Source organism: Culex pipiens, chromosome 1, assembly GCF_016801865.2.
Source record: "Culex pipiens pallens isolate TS chromosome 1, TS_CPP_V2, whole genome shotgun sequence".
In the NCBI taxonomy this organism is placed as follows: Eukaryota; Metazoa; Arthropoda; class Insecta; order Diptera; family Culicidae; genus Culex; species Culex pipiens.
The window spans coordinates 17,148,679-17,168,634 of NC_068937.1; the positions used below are offsets into that span (position 1 = coordinate 17,148,679).

Sequence of the window (19,956 nt, forward strand, 5' to 3'; positions counted from 1 at the left end):
CATACAAGTAAATCGGCAAAAATGCCAAGGCTTGGTATGTGCCCCCATTTGAACTTTTTTCAAATCTGTGTTCAGTCCATTAAATTCGCAAAAATATAAATTTTTAAATTTAAGATCCAAGAATTTGAAATTTTTAGAATTGAAGAATTTTTGGATATGGCTTTATTTTTATTATTTTTTTTATAAATTATAGTGCTTAATTTGCATAAAGTTTCAGAAATTTAGGATTTTATAGTTAAAGAGTTTTCGTTAAAAGTTTAAAAATGTTTAAGAACAAAATTTTGGAATTTAGGTTGTAGAATTTTTGAAGATAAGACTTTCAGATTTTTTTATTTATGGATTTAAAATTTTCAAAGATTTTGGATCTTAAAACACTGATTTTTTTCAAATTTAGGCATAAAGGATTTTAGAATTATAAAATTTAAAAATTTTCAATAATTTTAAATCTTAAGAATTTAAAATTTTTAAAATTTTAGTGTTTCAATTTTTTTTTTCAACGTTAGATATTCAGATTCAGAATCGGAATCAAAGAATCTGATTCAGGAATTTAAAAATTTTAGATTCAGAAACTTTTCAAATATTTAAGCATCTTTGAATTCTATGGTAACGATGGTAACTTTACAAAAGGCCGTAACCTTGGCCGTTTTCAAGCAAGGCTACGACCTTTTGAAAAATTGCAATTATAGATTAATTTAAAAAAAATCTCGAAGTTAGCATTATAGTATTTTAAAATTTTGGAAATTTAGGATTTTAGAATTCAAAATTAATTAGGATTAAAATTAAGGAATGCAAAATTGTTGGATTCCATTATTTTTTTTTAATTTTAGGATATCAGAATTTCTGAATTTTTTTAAAATTTAGGAATTTTGAACATACAGGATAAGAAAATGACAAAATTTTAAGGAAATTCACAAATTGAATGACTTTGTTAATTTAAGAATACGACAAATCAGGAGTTTTTTTTTTTTGAAAAGGTTCAATAAACCAAATTTCCAGTTTTTGCTTTTTGGGTATTTTTGAAACCGGCTTGAGTCAGGGGTATTTAAAACACTTCTTAAAACAAAAAGTTCTTCACTTTTCATGCAAAGAAAAAACCGATAGGAACATGATAAAGAAGGTATAGCAGGTCATCGCGATCACCATCTTTGTCAGCTTTGGTATCAACACTATTATCAGCTTTCTATCCATAACTTCCTTACCTCATTAAAATTCGTCACCACCGTCATCCCCACTCCACCCTCCCCTCCCTTCTCCTCCTTCCCCTCCTTCACCTCCGCCCGCACCTTCTTCCCGTCCGGACTATGCTTCTCCGACCCACTATCGTGCCGCTGCCTCTTCGACCCCGCCCCAACCCGCTCCTTAAAGCTGTTCAGCTTCTCCAAACAGAGCGCCTCTCCCCTCACCTTCGCCCCAATCCGCTGCTCGTACGAGTTCAGACAGATGCTGTAACTGCTCAGAAACTCCGACAGGTTGATCATGGGGCGGTGGATTACGGTTTCTTTTGGGGCTGTGAAGCGGAGGACTTTCGCGGATTCTGTGTCGTTGGTGCCACCTTCGGTGGCCATGCGGGCGCACAGTTCCAGCTCGTGCTGGGCCTTTTGGCGGGACGCTTTGGAGGTGATGCTGGCGCTGGCCGATTTTAGGTTGTTGATGCGTTCGACGAGGCGGACGTCCTGGTGGCGCCACTTTTGCTGGAGCAGTTGGAGCAGCGTGGAGAGACGTTTCTGGAGGGTGACGGAGATTTTGACGCGCGGGTTTTGGGCGAGGGATTGTACCCGGCCCCAGGCGTCGACGGTGGCCGGTTTGAGGACCACGTCTATCCGAGGGGGCAGTTTGATCTCTTCCTGCCACTCTTCCAGCTGGTTGAGCTTCCGCAACGCTCGGCACGAAGGCGTCTTGATGCGGATGTTGCGACCCTTCTCGCGGATCGTCGTGAACCCCTTGTACACCAGATCCTTCAGCTTGTGGAAGTACTTTTTGTTCTGAAACGGAACCTTCTTCCGCATTTCCCCGTAATTGATCAACGCGTACAGCTCCTGCGCCTCTTTCTTCACCTCGTCGCTAAAGTGCAAATATTTCGCCACCTTCTGGTTGAACTGGTAGTACAAATGCCGCACGTCCTTCACCTTGAGCGCGTGCTCACTATTGCTATCCTTCCGGCGCTTCTTCGTGTTCAAATAGTTCACAATCCCTTCAAAGTCCTTCCCGCACTCGTTCAACGCCTCAAAAAACAGATTCTTGTCCTGATTGCTCCAAACCATGCGCACCTGCTTCGGCTGATTCGGCGTCTTCGTCCCCTGCCCCCCACCCCCTCCTCCCCCCGCCCCACCAGCCTTCCCCGCACCCCCTCCCCCACCACCACCCGTCTCCTTCTTCTCCACAGGTGGCGGCGTCGTCCCCCTTATCGAATCCATCCGCATCTTGTGAATGACCCGGGCGCTGGTTCGCAGCGCGTGCCCGCACTCGGCATCACCGCTCGGGTAGAACGTGGTCACCGACCCGAGCAGTTCCTCCGTTGGGATTTGCTGCAGGTTCGGATCGGTGAGTTTGTGCGGAAGGGGGGATTTTCCGATGGAAGATGGCGGCGGCAGTGAAGTGCCCCCCGGTTTGGGGATGAGAGATGTTGAGACGGGTGCGTCCTGCGGGTCATGCTGGGGTGGCGTATCTGAGGACGACGACGCAGGTTCGGGAGGATCTTCGCAGGTTGGGTTGGTGATGGTTTGCTCCGGTTTGGGAGCGTCGAGTGCGGTGCCACCGGAGTCGTCCGGGATGGTGTCCATTATGCTGGAAAAGAAAATTGGAGAAAGCACATTAGAAAATTGCAGCGGATTTTATTCCGGAGCGTTTGGTATATTGAATTGCGCCGTTTAGAAATGCTTTTTTTTCATTTTTGAGTGCTTATGTGTAGGCTTAGTGATTTTTCACGCTTTAAAATTTCTATTTCACTGGGACCATAATTCCAAAACTCCAGTCGTGTCGTGTACAGTAAAAAAAATTAAAATCTTTTTTTTTTACAATCTGCATCAAAATCTTAAATTAATCCATTTAATTTTCAATTTACACAGGAACCATTAACCCAAATCATCACATTTCGTGAAAGTTTCACGGGACTCTAGGAAAATCATACATATTCTAGAAAGGTTTAATTTTAAAGAACGAAATAAAAAAAAATATATCTTGAATATACCAAATTTAAATCATCTCATTTCTTTTGTAATTCTACCTAAATAAAATGGGAAAAAAAAATTATTTTGTTCAAATTCATTCTTGTTTATTGAAAACTAATATTATTCACACAAAAAGGCTTTGTGGATGAAATATTCATTGAACATTGTACTTTTTTTACGCTGTCCGCGAAATCGCGAAATAACAAAATGCATTCTTCAACATTTCAATTAAATTAAATCGAATTCTTGAGTTTTTTTTTTTTGTTTGAAAAGGTCCTGTAAACCAACGCTGTTAATCGTTGAAATCAACGGCGTTTATATCATCGATGTCAATGATCGTTGATTTAAACGTAATCGTAATCGCAGCCATCGTTGATTTAATCGTCAACGTCAACGGAGTCGTTGATTTAAACGGCGTTGATCAACGCGTTGATTATCGATAATCAACGAGTTAATCAACGGCGTTCTTTTATAGTTTTCTAGAGTTTTATGAGGAAAGAACGATTTTTTCATAAATGTTTTGATTGGGAAACATTCTCAAATTGATGTGGCATGGTTGTTCGGGGATCCGGGTGTACCAAGAGGACCGAAGTGACCGGATTTTAAACGTAATTTAAGCCTTAGCTAATTGCTGGTCACTTCCACTCCACTTTGGATCCCAAGTACGACCAGGATTTTCTTATGTAAATGACACCGAGAACGGACAATTGAGAACCGAGATATGGTCGGATTTTCACCGGAATTATTGTTCCGGCGGGTTCATCGACACAATTTATTTTTCTATGATACAATACTGATTTGACCACATGACCCATGTTCCAGAACCCAGATTAAGATTGGCCAAGATGTCAAACTTCGTGAAAGACTGGAGAAGCCTACTGTTGGTGATTAATGAGTTTCGATCGAATCCCAAGAGATAAATCTTTCGCGTGGTGCCGAAAACCAATCACAGTAGGTCATAAATATTTTGTTTACTCATTGATCAATAACAGTAGGCTACTCCGGTCTGTCACGAAGTTTGACATCTTGGCCAATCTTAATTTGGGTTCTGTCTGGAACATGGGTCAAGTGGTCAATTCAGTATTGTATCATAGAAAAACAAATTGTGTCGATATTTAGCCAAGCGAGACTCTTACTGAACCTGCCGGAACAATAATTCCGGTGAAAATCCGACCATATCTCGGTTCTCAATTGTCCGTCATCGGTGTCATTTACATAAGAAAATCCTGGTTGGACTTGGGAACCAAAGTGGAGATGGGAGTGACCAGCAATTAGCTAAGGCTTAAATTACGTTTAAAATCCGGTCACTTCGGTCCTCTTGGTACACCCGGATCCCCGAACAACCATGCCACATCAATTTGAGAATGTTTCCCAATCAAAACATTTATGAAAAAAATCGTTCTTTCCTCATAAAACTCTAGAAAACTATAAAAGAACGCCGTTGATTAACTCGTTGATTATCGATAATCAACGCGTTGATCAACGCCGTTTAAATCAACGACTCCGTTGACGTTGACGATTAAATCAACGATGGTTGCGATTACGATTACGTTTAAATCAACGATCATCGACATCGATGACGTTGATTCAACGATTAACAGCATTGCTGTAAACATATGAAACACAATAGTTTAGAAGACCTTTTCAAAAAAACTCAATCAATTTCAATTGAATTCATATTTCAGAATTATGGTTCATAACTCAATTTTAGCATGGGACCATCCATAAACCACGTGGACACTTTGGGGGGGGGGGGTATGGCGATTGTCCACGATCCATACAAAAAAGGTTTTTTTGTATGGACAATTGTCCACAAGGGGGGGGGGGGAGGGTTGAGATTCACAAAAAAGTGTCCACGTGGTTTATGGATGGTCCCCATAAAAGCTTCCTTAAAAAATATGGAAAAAAAACAGTTACGAATCTCACACACTAGCGCACCATTTGAGTTGTTGGCCGGTACAAACTTTACCTCATTTTTTCGTGTTCATACATGCAATACTTGCAAAATTCTAAAATTCCGATTTTTGAATCAGTCCAAAATATAAAAAATAAAAGATTAAAGGTTTATAAACCCCAAAATTTAAAAATTATTAAAAAAAATTCAAATCAAAAAAATTAAGAACACAAAAATTAAAAAAGCGAATATTGCGAAATTCAAATATTAAAAAAATAAAGAGTTTAATAATTTTAAAAATTAAGAATTTTTTGAAAAGTTAAAAAATATTCAACGAAAATAAACAAAAAAAAACAAAAATTTAAACATTCAAATTTCAACTATTAAAAAAATTCTGATAATACTTAATCGAAAAATTCCAAAGTTCTAGAGTTTTTTTTGTTTGTTTAGAAAAGGTCCTTTAAGCAATTGTGTTGCATATGTTTATAGGACCTTAAAAAACTTCAGAAATGAAGATTAAATATTTAAAATTCTTAAAAAGCATGATTTACTGCAATTAAGGATGAGTAATCTAAAATTTTCCTTTATATATTACTCTTCGCAACGATAAAGCTTATTTTTCTGAGTACGATGACTCTTTGTACTACCGTAAAGGATTTAAAATGGATTTTTAAATCAATTTAAAAAAAAATAAGTTTGTGGCACTTCTTGACAGCTCGTTCCAAGGGGACCATAGTTGATCCATCGAAAAAATGTTGTCTTGTCAATTTTTTTTTTGTATCAAAATGAAAAAAAAAATAACAGAAATGGGTTTTAATTGTGTACATAGGGCATTAGGGTTAGGACCCAATTTTTGTTTTGTTTTGTTTTGTTAATATTTGTGCTCATTTGAGTCCGGACGATTTTACTGCATTTTTTTACCGAGGTTGAAGAAAATGATTTGGACCGGCAATTTTTACAAAATTCAAATGATCATAGGGCTTTTGTTAATTTGATTTGGTTAACCGCGGTGGATTTTCTTGAAATAATTCGAACTGTCAAAAATCCACCACCAAAACATCTACCACATTGATCGCACAAAAAACTGTGGTAGAAAAGTATCCACCGGTAGATCCTTTGGTGGATTTTTGACAGTTCGAATTATTTCAAGAAAATCCACCGCGGTTAACCAAATCAAATTAACAAAAGCCCTCATAACTTTGCGAAAATTGACCGTTTTGGATGCTCAAAAATTGATTTGGAAATATTAAATATTCTTTTTTTTAGGTTATGTAAAGGTTTAGTCTTGATCAAGCTTCCCATGCGCCAGTGCCACCGCACACCGCGGGTTTGGTTTTCTAGCTTCGGTACGAGCCTGAACCCATTTGTGTGTTGGTATTTTTGTTCATCGTACCAGCGCACCACGAAAATCACGGCTCGTCGCCTCGGTTGTGTGTCTGTCACTCACCAGTGGCATGAACCTAGCGTATGAGCCAAGATGCTTCATTCGGTACGTACCGTGGTACGCGCCGTGGTATTGAACTCGGTTTGTGACGCCAGCGCGTACCACGGCACGTACCGAGTGAAGCATCTTGGCTCATACGCTGGGTTCATGCCACTGGTGAGTGCCAGACACACAACCGAGGCGACGAGCCGACGCGAGTCTTGGTTCGCTGGTACGATGACCAAAATACCCTCGGCTCGAGTGAGTCGGGTACGGGTGTAAACCGAACAAAGCAAAACCGAGGTACAAGTGAACCGCGTGTACCGCACGGTGCAGGGACGCTTGGTCTTGATTCAAAATAAAAAATAAAATATTTTATTAAAAAAAATCGGATAATTTCACGAATGTTTCATATTTTAACATTGAAAATCGGACTGCTGAGATATCGACATTTTAAAATGGTGGGTTGTTTGGGTGAGACTTAGAAAACATCATTTTCCTGTTTTAAAACCTTTGCATGGCAATATTTCAGCAACTAAGGGTCGTATCAACAAAGTTTAAAAAAGCAAAATATAGAAAAATTTCCAATATGTTTTTCAAAAGTGGGCAAACATGGGTACTAATTTTAAAAAATGAATAACTGCGACTATTTTCAAAAAAGTTACCTAAAAATGTCTTTAACTTGTAAACGGGGCACTTAATCAAAATTACACTAAAGTACTTTTTGATTGCAAATTTGATTCTACATCGAAAAATGAAGTTGAAAAATTTTTGCGACCAGTATTTCGATTTTTTTTAAATCAGTATTGATTCAAAAATTTATAACTCGGTCAAAGATTTTTTGCCCGTTCTAGAAATTTCTGAAAAGATGGCATTGATGTCCCCTAAAACATATCAGAAAATATTTTAATATTTTTGTTTCATCTTTCTCGGATTCGAAAATTCTTTTAGTTTCTAGAACAAAATTTCTATGAATATTATTCCTTTAGTTATTTGGAGCTTTAGAAAATCTCAAAAAAAAAACTTGAAAAACGATGCGGTATCCAGTACACTGAAAACCCAACCATGGTAGTTGCTACCATATTGTAGGGTTAAATTCCGTGCTTGGATTGACTGATTAACGCAGTCAGTTTTACTATGTCGAGAGCGGCATGGTAATTTTTACCTCCAATATGAATGAATGATAATGATTTCTTAATTTCTACCATGCAATTTTGTGGAAGCATGGTACATTTTACCATATTTGCGTTTACTGTCACCAAAAAGCCACAGTTAATTTAAAAAGCAGCATTTTTAGCAAATGTTCTTAAAACTACCATAGTCGGGCTTTCAGTGTAGTTGGTGCCTTCCTCACATTAATATACTATACTAGGTTGTCAGATCTTCAATGTTGTCGTTAGAATGGTATTTTGATTACGCATCCAACGATGGGTCACATGGTAGATTAGGACAACGTTTTCATCAAAATATTTGAGATCCAGCCAATAACACTTAAGTGCTTATTACTTTTAATAAGGTTATCAGATCTTCTTTGGGCTCGTTAATTACCTTTCTAAAAATGTATAGCATGACGGGGTTTCTTTCAAAAACCACCCTTTTTACAATCTTCCGGAGTTTCTGTAGCGACTTATGGGACCCTTAGACGGATCGAATGAGACCAGAACGGTGCCGAGATAATTGAGTGACAATTTTTTTATCAACATCCCACCATACACACAGACATTTGCTCAGAATTTGATTTTGAGTCGATATGTATACGTGAAGGTGGGTCGACACGGAGAGACTGTGCCCAGAATTTTTTACAATTAAAATTGTTGATTTTACTTTCGTAAATTTTAACAAAAACGTACTTGTCACTGCCAATTTTCAGTTAAATTAACGAAAATTCAGTATTAATTTAATAACCTGTTTGTTGAAAATGCTAAAGGCAAAAAGCTAACAGATTTCCCGAACTCGAATGAACGTGCTCGACTATTAGCTTTGGATCTGGGAAATTCAAAAAATTTATTGGTTGAATATAATTAACAATTGGTTAAATATTTAAAAGCGAACTTGGGTTTGTTTACGTCTGTCGTTTGAAGTCAGGATTCGAACGAGAGCGGTCGATTTGTTTAGTTTGTGTTGTTAATTATGAATAAACTGCACAATAAACTGGTAAGTTAAACTCAAAATATTTTTTTCAGGAATCGGAGTACGTTAAATAAATTGAATCAAATGCAGTGAAAGTGTGTTGCCAAAAGTAGTTGATAAATTAATGCAGCTTGGTAAGTAGCATTATTGATATTAAATAAATTAATACAAAACGCAGAAAAAATGCGAAAATAAAAACACCCAGCATTAATTTGTGAGGCATTATTACAAAATTTACTGCAAATTCAATAAAAATATTGCTAACAACGGCAAATTACTGACTACATGTACGAATATTTTTCTGTATTCAAGTAAGACATTAGGTAAAATATAGCTAGAAATACGGCCCAGCCTATATCGTTAGATAATTGAAGAAAATAGTTATTAACACTTACAAAAATTATGTCTTATTATGAAATGTTTTGTTATAAACCACTAATAATTTGCTGCATACAAAAATATTTCGGTTGATACAACGAAAAAAAATTGTTGAAAATAGTTGAAAAATATGTCCCAGCCAGTTTTTAACAGAATATTCCACAATATTTAAGCTGAAAACAAGAAATTTTTAGTTAATTTTCTGAAAAAAATATTCTAGCAGTCGACTGCTAGAATTTTTTTCGTCCATTTAACCAACAAAAATGGCAATTCCAACTTTTTTTTTAGCTACTTTTAGTTACAGGTGGTCAGCAATTTCGGGTTAACAAAATCAACAATCGATTGTTGAAAAAAAGCTGTGTAAAAAATTAACTCTAACTTTTAGTTAAATTAACCAAGATTTTCTTAGATTTGCCCAGGCCGGTCTCTCCGTGTAGGAGGTCAAAGTATGAAGTTCGATTTTCGAGTGATTTTATAGCCTTTCCTCATTGAGGTGAGGGAAGCACAAAATCTTTATATCTTAAATCTATAAATCAGCTGTTTTTGGTATATATTTTTGAATTACAGGAATTTATAATTTATATTTCTTTTTGAGTTTAAAGTAAACAAATATGAATAGTTTATTTAAAAAAATGTATTGTAAATCTATATATATAAAAAATTTCGACGGTTTTGTTCGAACGCGAATCAGTTCAATACGGAGCGTCGGATCGAGGTGCTTTTTGTTGCGTTGGGTTCGTAAAAGCCTAAGGAAGGTTTATAAGCTAACTAATTGACACTTCGGCCACTCAGGAACCGATTCCGGAGCATCGGCAAATTGTATGGAGAAAGTTACGTAAAATCAAATTTTGATCACAGAAGGCTAAATGAGCAAAAAATCTAAAAACGTCAACAAACGAAAAAAAGGCAGAACGAAGTTTGTCGGGTAAGGCTTGTATATTATAATTTTGTTAAACTACTCAACGATTTTTTCTTCCATTTTTTTCAAGCAGATAATTGCGAATGAAAAGTGAAGAAGTCAGCTTTTATTAATGTACGAGTGTCGAGTGAAATATTGGAATTTGTAAGTTTAAAATGCACAACGGATAAAAATTTGGAAAATTTCTGATTTTAATCCGGGTAAGAGAACGTACATAAAACTTATGCCTTTATTTTGAATTCGATTAATATACATTTAAATTATAAATGTGTTTTTTTTTATTATTGCATAGATTTTTTACGATTTCAAACATTCATCTAATTTCCATATTTTTTAAGCAAGCCATTTTTTTGAAAAACGAACATTAAATAGAACAAAAATAAATAAATTATCAATTTTATCAAGATCCATCAAAATAATACATTGGGTGTGTCTCACTGCTGGCAAAGCAATCCATTAAATACCCTAACAATAAGGGTATTTTTCTATTGTAACACTAACCGCCCAAGTGCACCTGCACTGCATTTAAATGCATTCCACAGAAGCAAAAGAAAGGCACAGTAAAGCGAGAAAAAAAGTGATTTGCGCACGGCTGCCACCTTACTCACTGCCAATTAAACCCTGCCGCCGATAATTACCGTTTGAGTCGCACCTCTTTCCGTCCTCACCGCTCAAGTAGGCCATGGTCAGCCAAAACACAACAAAATTTGACCTTAGTTTTAGCAGTAGTTTTCAGAACCAACTTGGATATTTTCTAAAAGACGGGAATTCAGTATTTCACAAATTTATAAACTTGGCAAAAAATGGCCGTCGTCATGGCAAAATCGGCCGGGCCCCATTCGGGGCCATTCCGAGAACTTTCTTTTGCTTTTTCAACTTGTTTTAAATGTTTGCTGTTTGGATGGAACTTCGCGAGAGGATCGATCGTCGGATTCGCGCCAAGATTGGACATTTTTTATCACTTTCCGGAGCTTTACGTAATATAAGTGGGTGAAAAAAAGAGACTTCACAAAGAGATTTCCAAATTTAGATAATATTGCAAGCCGAGTGAGAGATCAAAGAAGGCAACGACCGAGGAAATCTAGTACGCGAGCCCTTTTTCAGACAATCTCGCGCGAAGGAGCCTGCTTCGATAAGCGCCAAACAAGTCGTTTTGGGCAAGTTGTTTGAGTTTTTCTCACTTTTTTGTGCTTTCAGGTGGGTTAGGAAAATTTTCAACTTTATTCAATAAGAAATTTTTCGAAAATCGATAAAATTTTCATTGAACAAACCGTAATATTCTCGGGTGCCAACACAGGCACGAATTGCGATGCCCGACTCGGTTGTATTGGAATTTTCTCGACGCGATTTCGCACCTTATTTTGCGAGGTCCGCCCAATTTGACCAAATAAGTCCAACCTCGGCCTGCCTCACTTCGTTTTAAAGCTGGAAAACTCCGCTTTCACACGCTTTTCCCGGGAAAACTTGCCACACAAAAATCGAACAATTTACGACCTAAATTTTTCACTAAAATGGCGGTGAGTTCTTGGCAAGTCACTTTTGCCTTTCCGTCGAAGTAAGCTGCGGAAAATCACAAAAACTTTTTCCCTCTCAAAAAACAACAACACTTGCACTAACCTGCCGCCAGTTTCACGATTTAATCACACCGGAAAGTCCGCGCCACTTGTTTCACCGATTTCCGTTAGTCTTCACGACAAAAAAAAAATCAAAATTCGCGGACACTCCTCGGAACGATCTTCTCGAAATTTTAATCAACTGCTTCTGTTTGCGAACTGCTGCTGCTGATGATGTTGTTGTTGTTGTTGTTATTTTGGTTCATTTTGAACAGTGTTCATTCACACTTGACAGATGAACAACAACAAGGGGCAAGGTGGGTCGACATTTAAATTTTAACAGGTAAAAGTTTGTACTCATCATCAACATAATATGATTTTTTTTTATACAAATCCGAATCAACTTTTCAATAAGGCGAATCCGTAGATGTTAACAAACAGCCTATCCCTTTCTTACTCAACGTGAACTGCCACTAGAACAAGTGGGATAGACTGTTTGTTTAAATTTGTATTGTTCTCAATTTTTCATTAAAAGAGCAAGTAAAATGTTATTTCAAGTTCCTTTGTTAAAATCCCAATAAAGAAAAAACTAAAATTAATATTTTTAATACATTCTGCCGACAACGTCACCGTTTCTTGAGTTCATTATCTGCGAGCGATGAATGTAAACAAAACTAGATGAACGTCCTTCTGTCAACACGCTTACCAGGGGAACTCAAATTTGAGTGGATCCAAGCAAAACGGCGCAAACCGTAGTCATACAAATTTGACATCGAGTACCCGAACTTAATTTTAACATGGTGGAGCCGATGTCAAATTTGACATGCGCTGGGTACCGGAAAAATCCTCCGGGAAAGCAGAAAAACGGTTCCGGGAGACGGATATCGGTTCGGAATGATAGGTAAAAGGAAATTGTCTTTCTGGGTTAGTTTTTGGATGATTTTATTCAAATTTTAATCTAATTAAATTATCATTTTCATTATTTATTATCATTTCAGCACTTGGTGCAACGGTTCCAGCGACTACGGGTGGACGAGAACTAGCGAGTGACACTTGCCAGCGGCCGGATGACGATGCTCTTGTCGAGCGGATCGCCGGGGACGATCCGCCAGTGGTGAAAGACATCGAACGAATCGCTGGAGGGGATGAATGCTTTGATGGTGTAGAGGGGGGAATCGGAGATAGGTGCGTCCTGGGTGACGCGGCCACGTCGCCGGCGAGGACGGTGTACACGAAGGAAACGCAAGCGGCGGGGTGTGGCCATGACAAAGGCAGAGTAGGCGATTCGGTGGGTGGTTGGCCATCTCCGCGATGGAGCGGTTCCTGGGCGATGACGACGGGATTTGAACATTACGTTCCGGATGGGTTCTTCGCAGAGTGGTCCTTCGCGCGTGTCTCACTAGAAGCCTTGCATGATGGAATCTTTGACAGCGCCGAGCAGGGTTTTTTTCCACTCAACGTTAGGGCTGGAGTTGCTTTGGGAGAGGTTGAGTGGAAGATCATTCCTCGGCGGGGAAGGCGTACTTTGTTTGTCTCCGGCAGGGTTCTTCTAAAGGTATTCCTGACCCGGGCGCCACCTCAATGGCAAAGGTCAGATTGTTGCGGAACTCGTGGGAGCATGCACTTTCCATCAGCTCCTCTTCGGCGTCGACAGTCGAGATCGAACCGTATCTGCGGTTCCGCAAACGGCGCAGTGGACATTTTCGAGCCAGTTACATGAATCTGCTTTGGAGCCGGCGGCTTGGTTAACGGTTCGAACGCTCGCTACCTTCTTCCTACGCTCTTTAAGCTGCTCGAGGACTTGCTGGACAAAAATGTTCTCCGGGCAGTCCATTCCGTCGACGAGTTCTTGCTGTTCGCGATCGATGATGATTCTGAATACGCGTTGGGAAAATTTGAAGGGATCGTACCGCAGTAGCACCACCAGAGCGCAGCGATCTTGAGAAACGGACGTCGAGTACCGAGTGGATTCGCCGCCGATCTTCGACGAGCAGTTGACCTGGACGCACACCTCCGGCCATCGCTGTGAGTTCCATATCGAGCAGGTCACGCGTCGTCTGCGCCAATTCGTACTCGCCGTGGTGAACTGCGAGACTCGTCCTGTATAACGACCCGTCCTGCGTGTCTTCGTGAATCAACTTGCTGTCGAGCACCTCGCCACTGTCGTATACTCGTACATTTGCAGAACATCTTCTTAAAACTTTTCCTACAAATAAAACTAAATAAAAATTGGAAAATTAGTGCCACTAACAAAATTCACATTTTCTTTGGTTGTACTGGAAAGGGGTCCCGAATAGATCGATCTAAATTCACATGATCTGGTTGTTGGGATCTAGCAAGCTGTGGAGTTGGACCGATCGTAGTTAACTTAATTAGTAAAGACATTTGAATAAAACATTCTGTACTTGAACTTCTTAGAAACCAGTCGCCTAGTTATTTCGCTCTCCGACAGGTTATGGGCCTGCACCTGTAACCAGGCGACGAAACAAACATCAAGAAGTTTTTTCACGAAGAAAATTTTAAAGACCCCCACTGAAGATGGACCGGATTGGAGTGGTGAAGCTAAATGGAACCAACTACTGCAGCTGAAAACGGAAGGTGGAGTTCCTGCTCATCCGGGACGATTTGTGGCGGTACGTAGTCGGAACGAAGCCGGTTCCATGGCGAGCGGCTGTCGGTTCCGGATCGGATGGTGCTGCTGGCGCGGACCAAGTCGTGCTCAACTCGGCGGAGATTGAAGCTTGGGACAACGGTGACCAGAAGGCGCGGGCCACGATCGGGTTGCTGATGGAGGACATCCAGTTGCCTCTCATCAAGAATGCGACGACGGCCAAACTCTGCTGGAACGCCCTGAAGGACCACTTTGAGACGGTCACCCTGACGTCTAAGGTGATTCTGCTGAAGCGATTGTGCGGGATGCAGTACTCGGACCGAAGCTGAGCGGACGCTGCAGGATCCGAAGGCCACGGAAGAATTGGAGCTCGAAGGACCAGGATGGCGATCATCAGGACCAAGCCGGAGAAGTTGCGTAGTCGGAGGCCTACCAGATGGTAACTGCTGTACTGACGAAGCCGCTGTCGAAGATCAAGCTGAGATGCTGAGGAAGAAGTTGATGAGTTCCCCAACCTACGCAGCATGAGGAGGAGTGTTGGGATCTAGCAAGCTGTGGAGTTGGACCGATCGTAGTTAACTTAATTAGTAAAGACATTTGAATAAAACATTCTGTACTTGAACTTCTTAGAAACCAATCGCCTAGTTATTTCGCTCTCCGACACTGGTAACAGCCGTCGCAGACTATCAAAATGGAACGCTGGTCCGCTTTTCAATGAAATGACCTTTACCGCGAGAAAGTATGACGGCAGCCGCAGCGGTTCTTGTTCGAGGCGTACCAATTCCCCAAGCACTTTCCTTCTTAACCAAAGAATCCGCTGCTTCTCAACCTTTTTCATGCGTCCATCCTGCTCGTGTCTCCAAACGCTTTGTCCAGTCTCTTCAAAAACTTAAAAAAAACATCGTCCGAAGGGTAAACGCGATTACGGAATGTGTTGCAGTTGGATAAGTACAGCTGCCCATTGCCACGAAGCTCGTTCTAGAGGTAGCCTTCAGCGATAGCTTAGCTAACGGTGCAGCGACGTTTGGGTTCCAGAAGGTCGAAGGCACGCTCTAGCTGGTACGGGATTTTCGGCCACTTGTACTGTGATGTCCATGTGCCGAGCACGACGTCCTAAGCAAGGAGGTAATGTGGCTGGGAACAACTAAGCTGGAGTTCGGCAAGTGTAAGCTCGGATACTAGCTTCCATTCTGCATGCGGAGTATCGAATACCCGAAGATCATTGAGCCTCCTTCGGCTGCTGCCTGACTTTGCACAGGAAGGTGTTATCGTTCAGGTTCAGCAAACAACGTAATCTCTGAATATATGTACTTCGCCGACTGTAAACATTTTGTCATGTTCTCCGAGTTGATCTTCAGGTTAAACACGAACGGTTCCTCCGCCACCAAACGCGCATGGCTCCACCAGCTGGAAAGCCTTTAGCGAGCCGTTCTCCTGCTAGTCCTAACTCACTCGCTTCGTACACCGTAACCTGCAACCGAAGATCCATCATGTAATGCTCCTTCTCCGGACACATGTCTCCGCTGTTATCACCGACTTCACCCCAAACAGATGCGGCCTTCGAATCAGGTTCTGGCTGGTGCTGCTGCAACCTGGCGAAAGTTTCGACGACGCTGGAAAGTGCTCCGTTTTTTTCAGAAATGATTCAATTTCTGTAAAGATACAAGAAATTAACTTCCATCAAACGTATTGGAGCGGTGAAGGTGGACGAGAAGACCCGGGAGATGCTGGAGCATCCCAAGCTGGTCAAGTTCTTGAAGATGGGGATGCACTTGCCCAAGAAGCGTCTTCAGGCCAGTTCGGCCAAGGCGGCGTCGGCCAAGATTGAATTCGGCGCAGCTAATAGTGCCGGGAATGTGGACCGGGGAATGAAAACACCGACGAAGGTTGCGCCGGTTCCGGCTCCGGTGGCCGGCCCCAGCGTGAGCGAAATGTCCATGGACCAGATCAAAGCGAAGCTTAGCCGGAGCGCAGAATTGGCTGAAGACTGGAGATGGAGAATGTACGGCTGGAGACCAGGAAGAAGCCGGTTCCGCCGAGCCCGAGGATGGCGTCACGCCGAAGCGCCTGGCCACGTTGATGAGCCCCATCAAGCCGCCCTCGAAAGTTACCCCGGTGACGACCAGCCCGACCAAGGTCCCGGCCTACCAGCGGTTCCAAATGCTGGCGGATTCGGGCCGTCCGGCGCTGCAGCTGTTGTACAAGTACCGCTATCTGGGCGAGCTGTTCAAGTGCATTGACACCGTCTGCGCCATGTTCCACAACCAGAAGAAGCAGATCACGTTCCGGAAGCTGAAGCCGGCGGTTCAGCGGATGGCGCGGAAGAACTTTTACGAGAACCGTTTGGCGCAGAATAATACGTTCAACAGACTGTTGTTGGCCAAGGCTAAAGATGCCCACGAAACGTTCTTGCTAGCACTGGATCTTCCGATGAGAATCGCAAAGGAAAAGTCGACCCGTTGGATTCCGGAGTTTGATCTGGAAAGCTGCCGGAAATTGCCCAAATGCCACTTTCCCTACCTCCGAACGTGAAGCGATTCTCTTCGGCCAAGGACGTCCTCTCGACGGGACGAAACCCGTTTAACTTCCGGATCCAGCATCTATTCCAGCCCTTCGTCCCTCACCACCTCCTCCTTCTCATCTGCCCAATAAATCTCGAAGCGCACCTCCCGGTACAGGAATTACAAGTTTTGCGCGAACAAACTGGAACCAACCAACGGGAACCGTACTCCGGGGACACCTCCCATCATCGGATCGCCGTTAACCATGTTAACTCGACCCGCCGACCTGGATATTCCGGCGCGATTGCAAGAACCTCCCCGCAGTCCATAAAACGGTTCTCCGGCGTTCCCGTTCGGTGACCGGTCCCGGCATCCTCTCACATCCTCACCTTTGCCCCGTGGCTGAGAAATTTTAACATAAAACATGATGATATTGTCAAATAATTGCTACGAAACTTACCGCAAAACGTCCACTCTGTAAAACGCTAAGTCCAAAACTGACACTTTCAAGATCCATCAAAGTCATCGAGCAAAAAGAAGTTCGGTTAAGTGATCTCAAATTTGCTAAATAAAATCAAAACAAACTCATCTCAAAATTGAGATCGATGAACCGAACTTCATTTTGATTGAACGAACTTAAAAATTGAGTTCCCCCAGTAAGCGTGAACGTTTTGCTGGAGATGTTTGCCGATATTCGCCTTTTAAATGAAGTGCCAAGGGGCCCTCAATATAGACATGAGTTTAATGTTAATCTTTTTAGCATCAAGGACGTAAACGCCAATTGGGTACTAAAGCCCTATGCCAATTTTTATGTACAACGGTAAAAAACACGATTAAAACCCATTTCTGATGACTTTTTTTCATTTTAACCCCAACAAAATTATTGACAAGACAACATTTTTTCGATGGATCAACTATGGTCCCCTTTTTTTTTTAAATTGATTTGAAAATTAAATCCATTGCGGTCGTACAAAGGGTCATTGTAATCAGAAAAATAAGCTTTATCGTTGTGAACAAAAATATCACAAATTTGAGCCTAATTTTAGGACCCAATTTTCGGTGTACAGCAAAGAAAAAAATATGTTCGTTAAAATTTGGATTTTCTTTTAAAAGATAGTGATTGCTAATGCTCAAAATAAAACATCTCTTTGATTTATTCAAATACCAGCTCATGCTTAAAGATTGCAAAAAGTCTCGCAAAAAGTCAAAGAAATTATTGTTTTAAAAATCTATTTGTTTTCAAAAAGCTGCCCACGTTTACCAATTTCTGCTCATGCTCGTAACAATGAAAAAAAAACTCATAGAAATTAATCACCATCATCTTTTAAAATAATTCAATGGAACGCACACTATTTTAGAAACATTTTTGTACCATTTCATTTTCTAGAACTGCTCATGTTTGAAAAGATATAAGCCTCAAAGAAATATTTATTTAACTTTTCTACAAGGAACTGGGCATGTTTGAAAGAAGGCAGATCTGAAAGATTTTTTTTTTAAACTTGCTTATTTTTAAAGATCTGGTTATGTTGAAAATAATGCAAAAACTTACACACATTATTCTTTAGAAAAATAATTTGTTGACAAATTACTGCTCATATTCAAAATAATGCAAAAAAAAATCACAGAAATAAATAAACATCATCTTCTCCAAAGCGCTGGTCATGTTTGAAAGAATGTATAAAACAACTCATATAATTTAACAGCAGTAAAATAACTGCTGGTGCACCGATTTATCAAAATGCGTTTTCTGACGATTTGGTATTTTTTGAGTTAAATATATCTTTATTGAACTTTCCTATAATAATTACATTTCTATTACATGTCAAGTGGTATGCCGTATGCCTAAATGCTTTTCAGCTTTGTAGTTCCATTCGTTTATAATTCACTGTTCATATTTTCTTATTTATTTCCAATTGTTTGAAATTTTTGCATTGAACAGAAAGCTTTTCAGTAAAAAAAATGAAAACATCACTTTAACAACTTATCCGAACTTAAAACTAAACAACTAAAATCACTAAAATATTCAGAATAATTAGAACGAGTAATCTACGAAATGTATTTTACAGGGTGACCACTCAAATCCCATTTTCAAATTCCCGGCTTTTTCCCGACTTTTCCAGAACCTCAAATAATAGGGATTTCTTATGTATGATTTCAAACTCTTAATAAAAGTCAATTAAACCATCGGACAAAATTTCTAAAGAAAAAAAACACAAAGTATTTTTTTATGTAAAAACAGAAAAATTAATTCATGGAAAAATACATCAAAACTAGAAGCAAATGATTCAGAGAGAAAACAATCAGTCTTCAAGAAAAAAAAACAAAAAACCTGACAATTAAATTCGCATTCGCATTCGCATTCGCATTCGCATGGAGATGGTGATCTTAGCGGGTTGCAGACTGGATTTCGTCATGTATATGTGATGATTGTCCAGCCCAGGTTGCTTAGAAATTGATTAAAGGGAATTAAAACCAATTCTACTCGAACAGGACAGGCAGCACCATGAGAGCCATCCATTGCCGGCCGCTCCCATCTCCACCATTCACCGGGGCAGGAATAAGGATTAGGAGCACGGGAAATGTTGATGCTTGACTTACTTAGAAAAAGGTAGCGAAACCGCAGGCTCTTTTTCCCAACCCTATTGTGGAACTCGATCAAATTGACCGTTTGACCAAATTTAATTGAATTTAGCGTGGAGTTGGTAGTTGTGTGGGGTAAAGGTCTGGGATTCGCCCTAAGCAAGCGATACGACCAGTGGCATAGATGAAATTAACGGATACCATTTTATTCTCAAGGCAAGCAATCGGATGCTGCTGTTGAGACAATTCCCGTTTATTTAATTTTCCATTAAAATTTTAAAGTATGTTGTATTAATCTCAAAGCTCAGATGTTGCTGTTGAGAAGATTCCAGTTTTAAGATTTTTTGAGTCTTTTTAGTTTATTATGAAAATATTATTCTCAAGGCAAGTTATCAGATTCTGCTGTTGAGAGATTCCCGTTTAATTGTTGAGGAAATTAATTTTGGAAAGGTTCTTTCTTAGACAGCCGGCTGTGGAAAGATCGAACAAAATCAAATGAGATTAAGAGGTGATCATTTACACTCACTTGCTTTCACATAAAGGGGTCATCCTGCTGAAAACTAATTCAATATAAAAAAAAAACTAGTTCACAAAGAAATTTGGATGTGTATTACTTTGTCCCCCTTTTTGTTCAAGATAGTTCACAAGTGGTTAATTTTGGAGTCGTTATTTATCAGTTTAAAATTTACTTCAATTTCAATGTTCACTTCTTTTAAAAGAACGAAACCTAACAACTTGTTTACACATTTTTCTAGCTCAAAATTAATTATGATTTCACTTTATCTAGCCCATTAGTTCAT

General features: G+C 40.0%; 2 protein-coding genes and 2 pseudogenes across 4 annotated transcripts in view; 1 reads left to right on the forward strand and 3 right to left on the reverse strand.

Annotated features, from left to right (window-relative positions):
- The window catches only part of LOC120430545 (protein cramped), a 129,977-nt gene extending 118,292 nt beyond the window's left edge, over positions 1-11,685 (reverse strand). For 2 of the 3 annotated variants that reach the window (XM_052711359.1, XM_039595660.2), the window contains exons 1-2: positions 11,529-11,685; positions 1,200-2,784 (exon numbers count right to left, since the gene is read on the reverse strand). In XM_052711359.1, coding sequence (XP_052567319.1) covers positions 1,200-2,780 — 1,581 coding nt within the window. In that variant the 5' untranslated portion in view covers positions 2,781-2,784; positions 11,529-11,685. Of the gene's footprint in view, positions 1-1,199; positions 2,785-11,266; positions 11,412-11,528 lie in introns of those variants that run through there. The other variant, XM_052711365.1, reaches the window with a different exon arrangement.
- Positions 11,686-12,503: 818 nt separating this feature from the next.
- On the reverse strand, positions 12,504-12,815 carry LOC128093722 (116 kDa U5 small nuclear ribonucleoprotein component-like). Its single transcript, XM_052711424.1, has one exon. It carries the CDS (start codon positions 12,813-12,815, stop codon positions 12,504-12,506), a length of 312 nt encoding a protein of 103 aa, XP_052567384.1.
- Positions 12,816-13,248: 433 nt separating this feature from the next.
- Positions 13,249-13,957, reverse strand: LOC120430540 (uncharacterized; annotated as a pseudogene).
- On the forward strand, positions 13,617-16,463 carry LOC120430541 (uncharacterized; annotated as a pseudogene).
- Positions 16,464-19,956: the final 3,493 nt, after the last annotated feature.

What these genes read in the sequence shown, in the direction of transcription:
- LOC128093722 (XM_052711424.1), bottom strand. Translation starts at nt 12,815, where the DNA reads ATGTTCAAATCCCGTCGTCATCGCCCAGGAACCGCTCCATCGCGGAGA.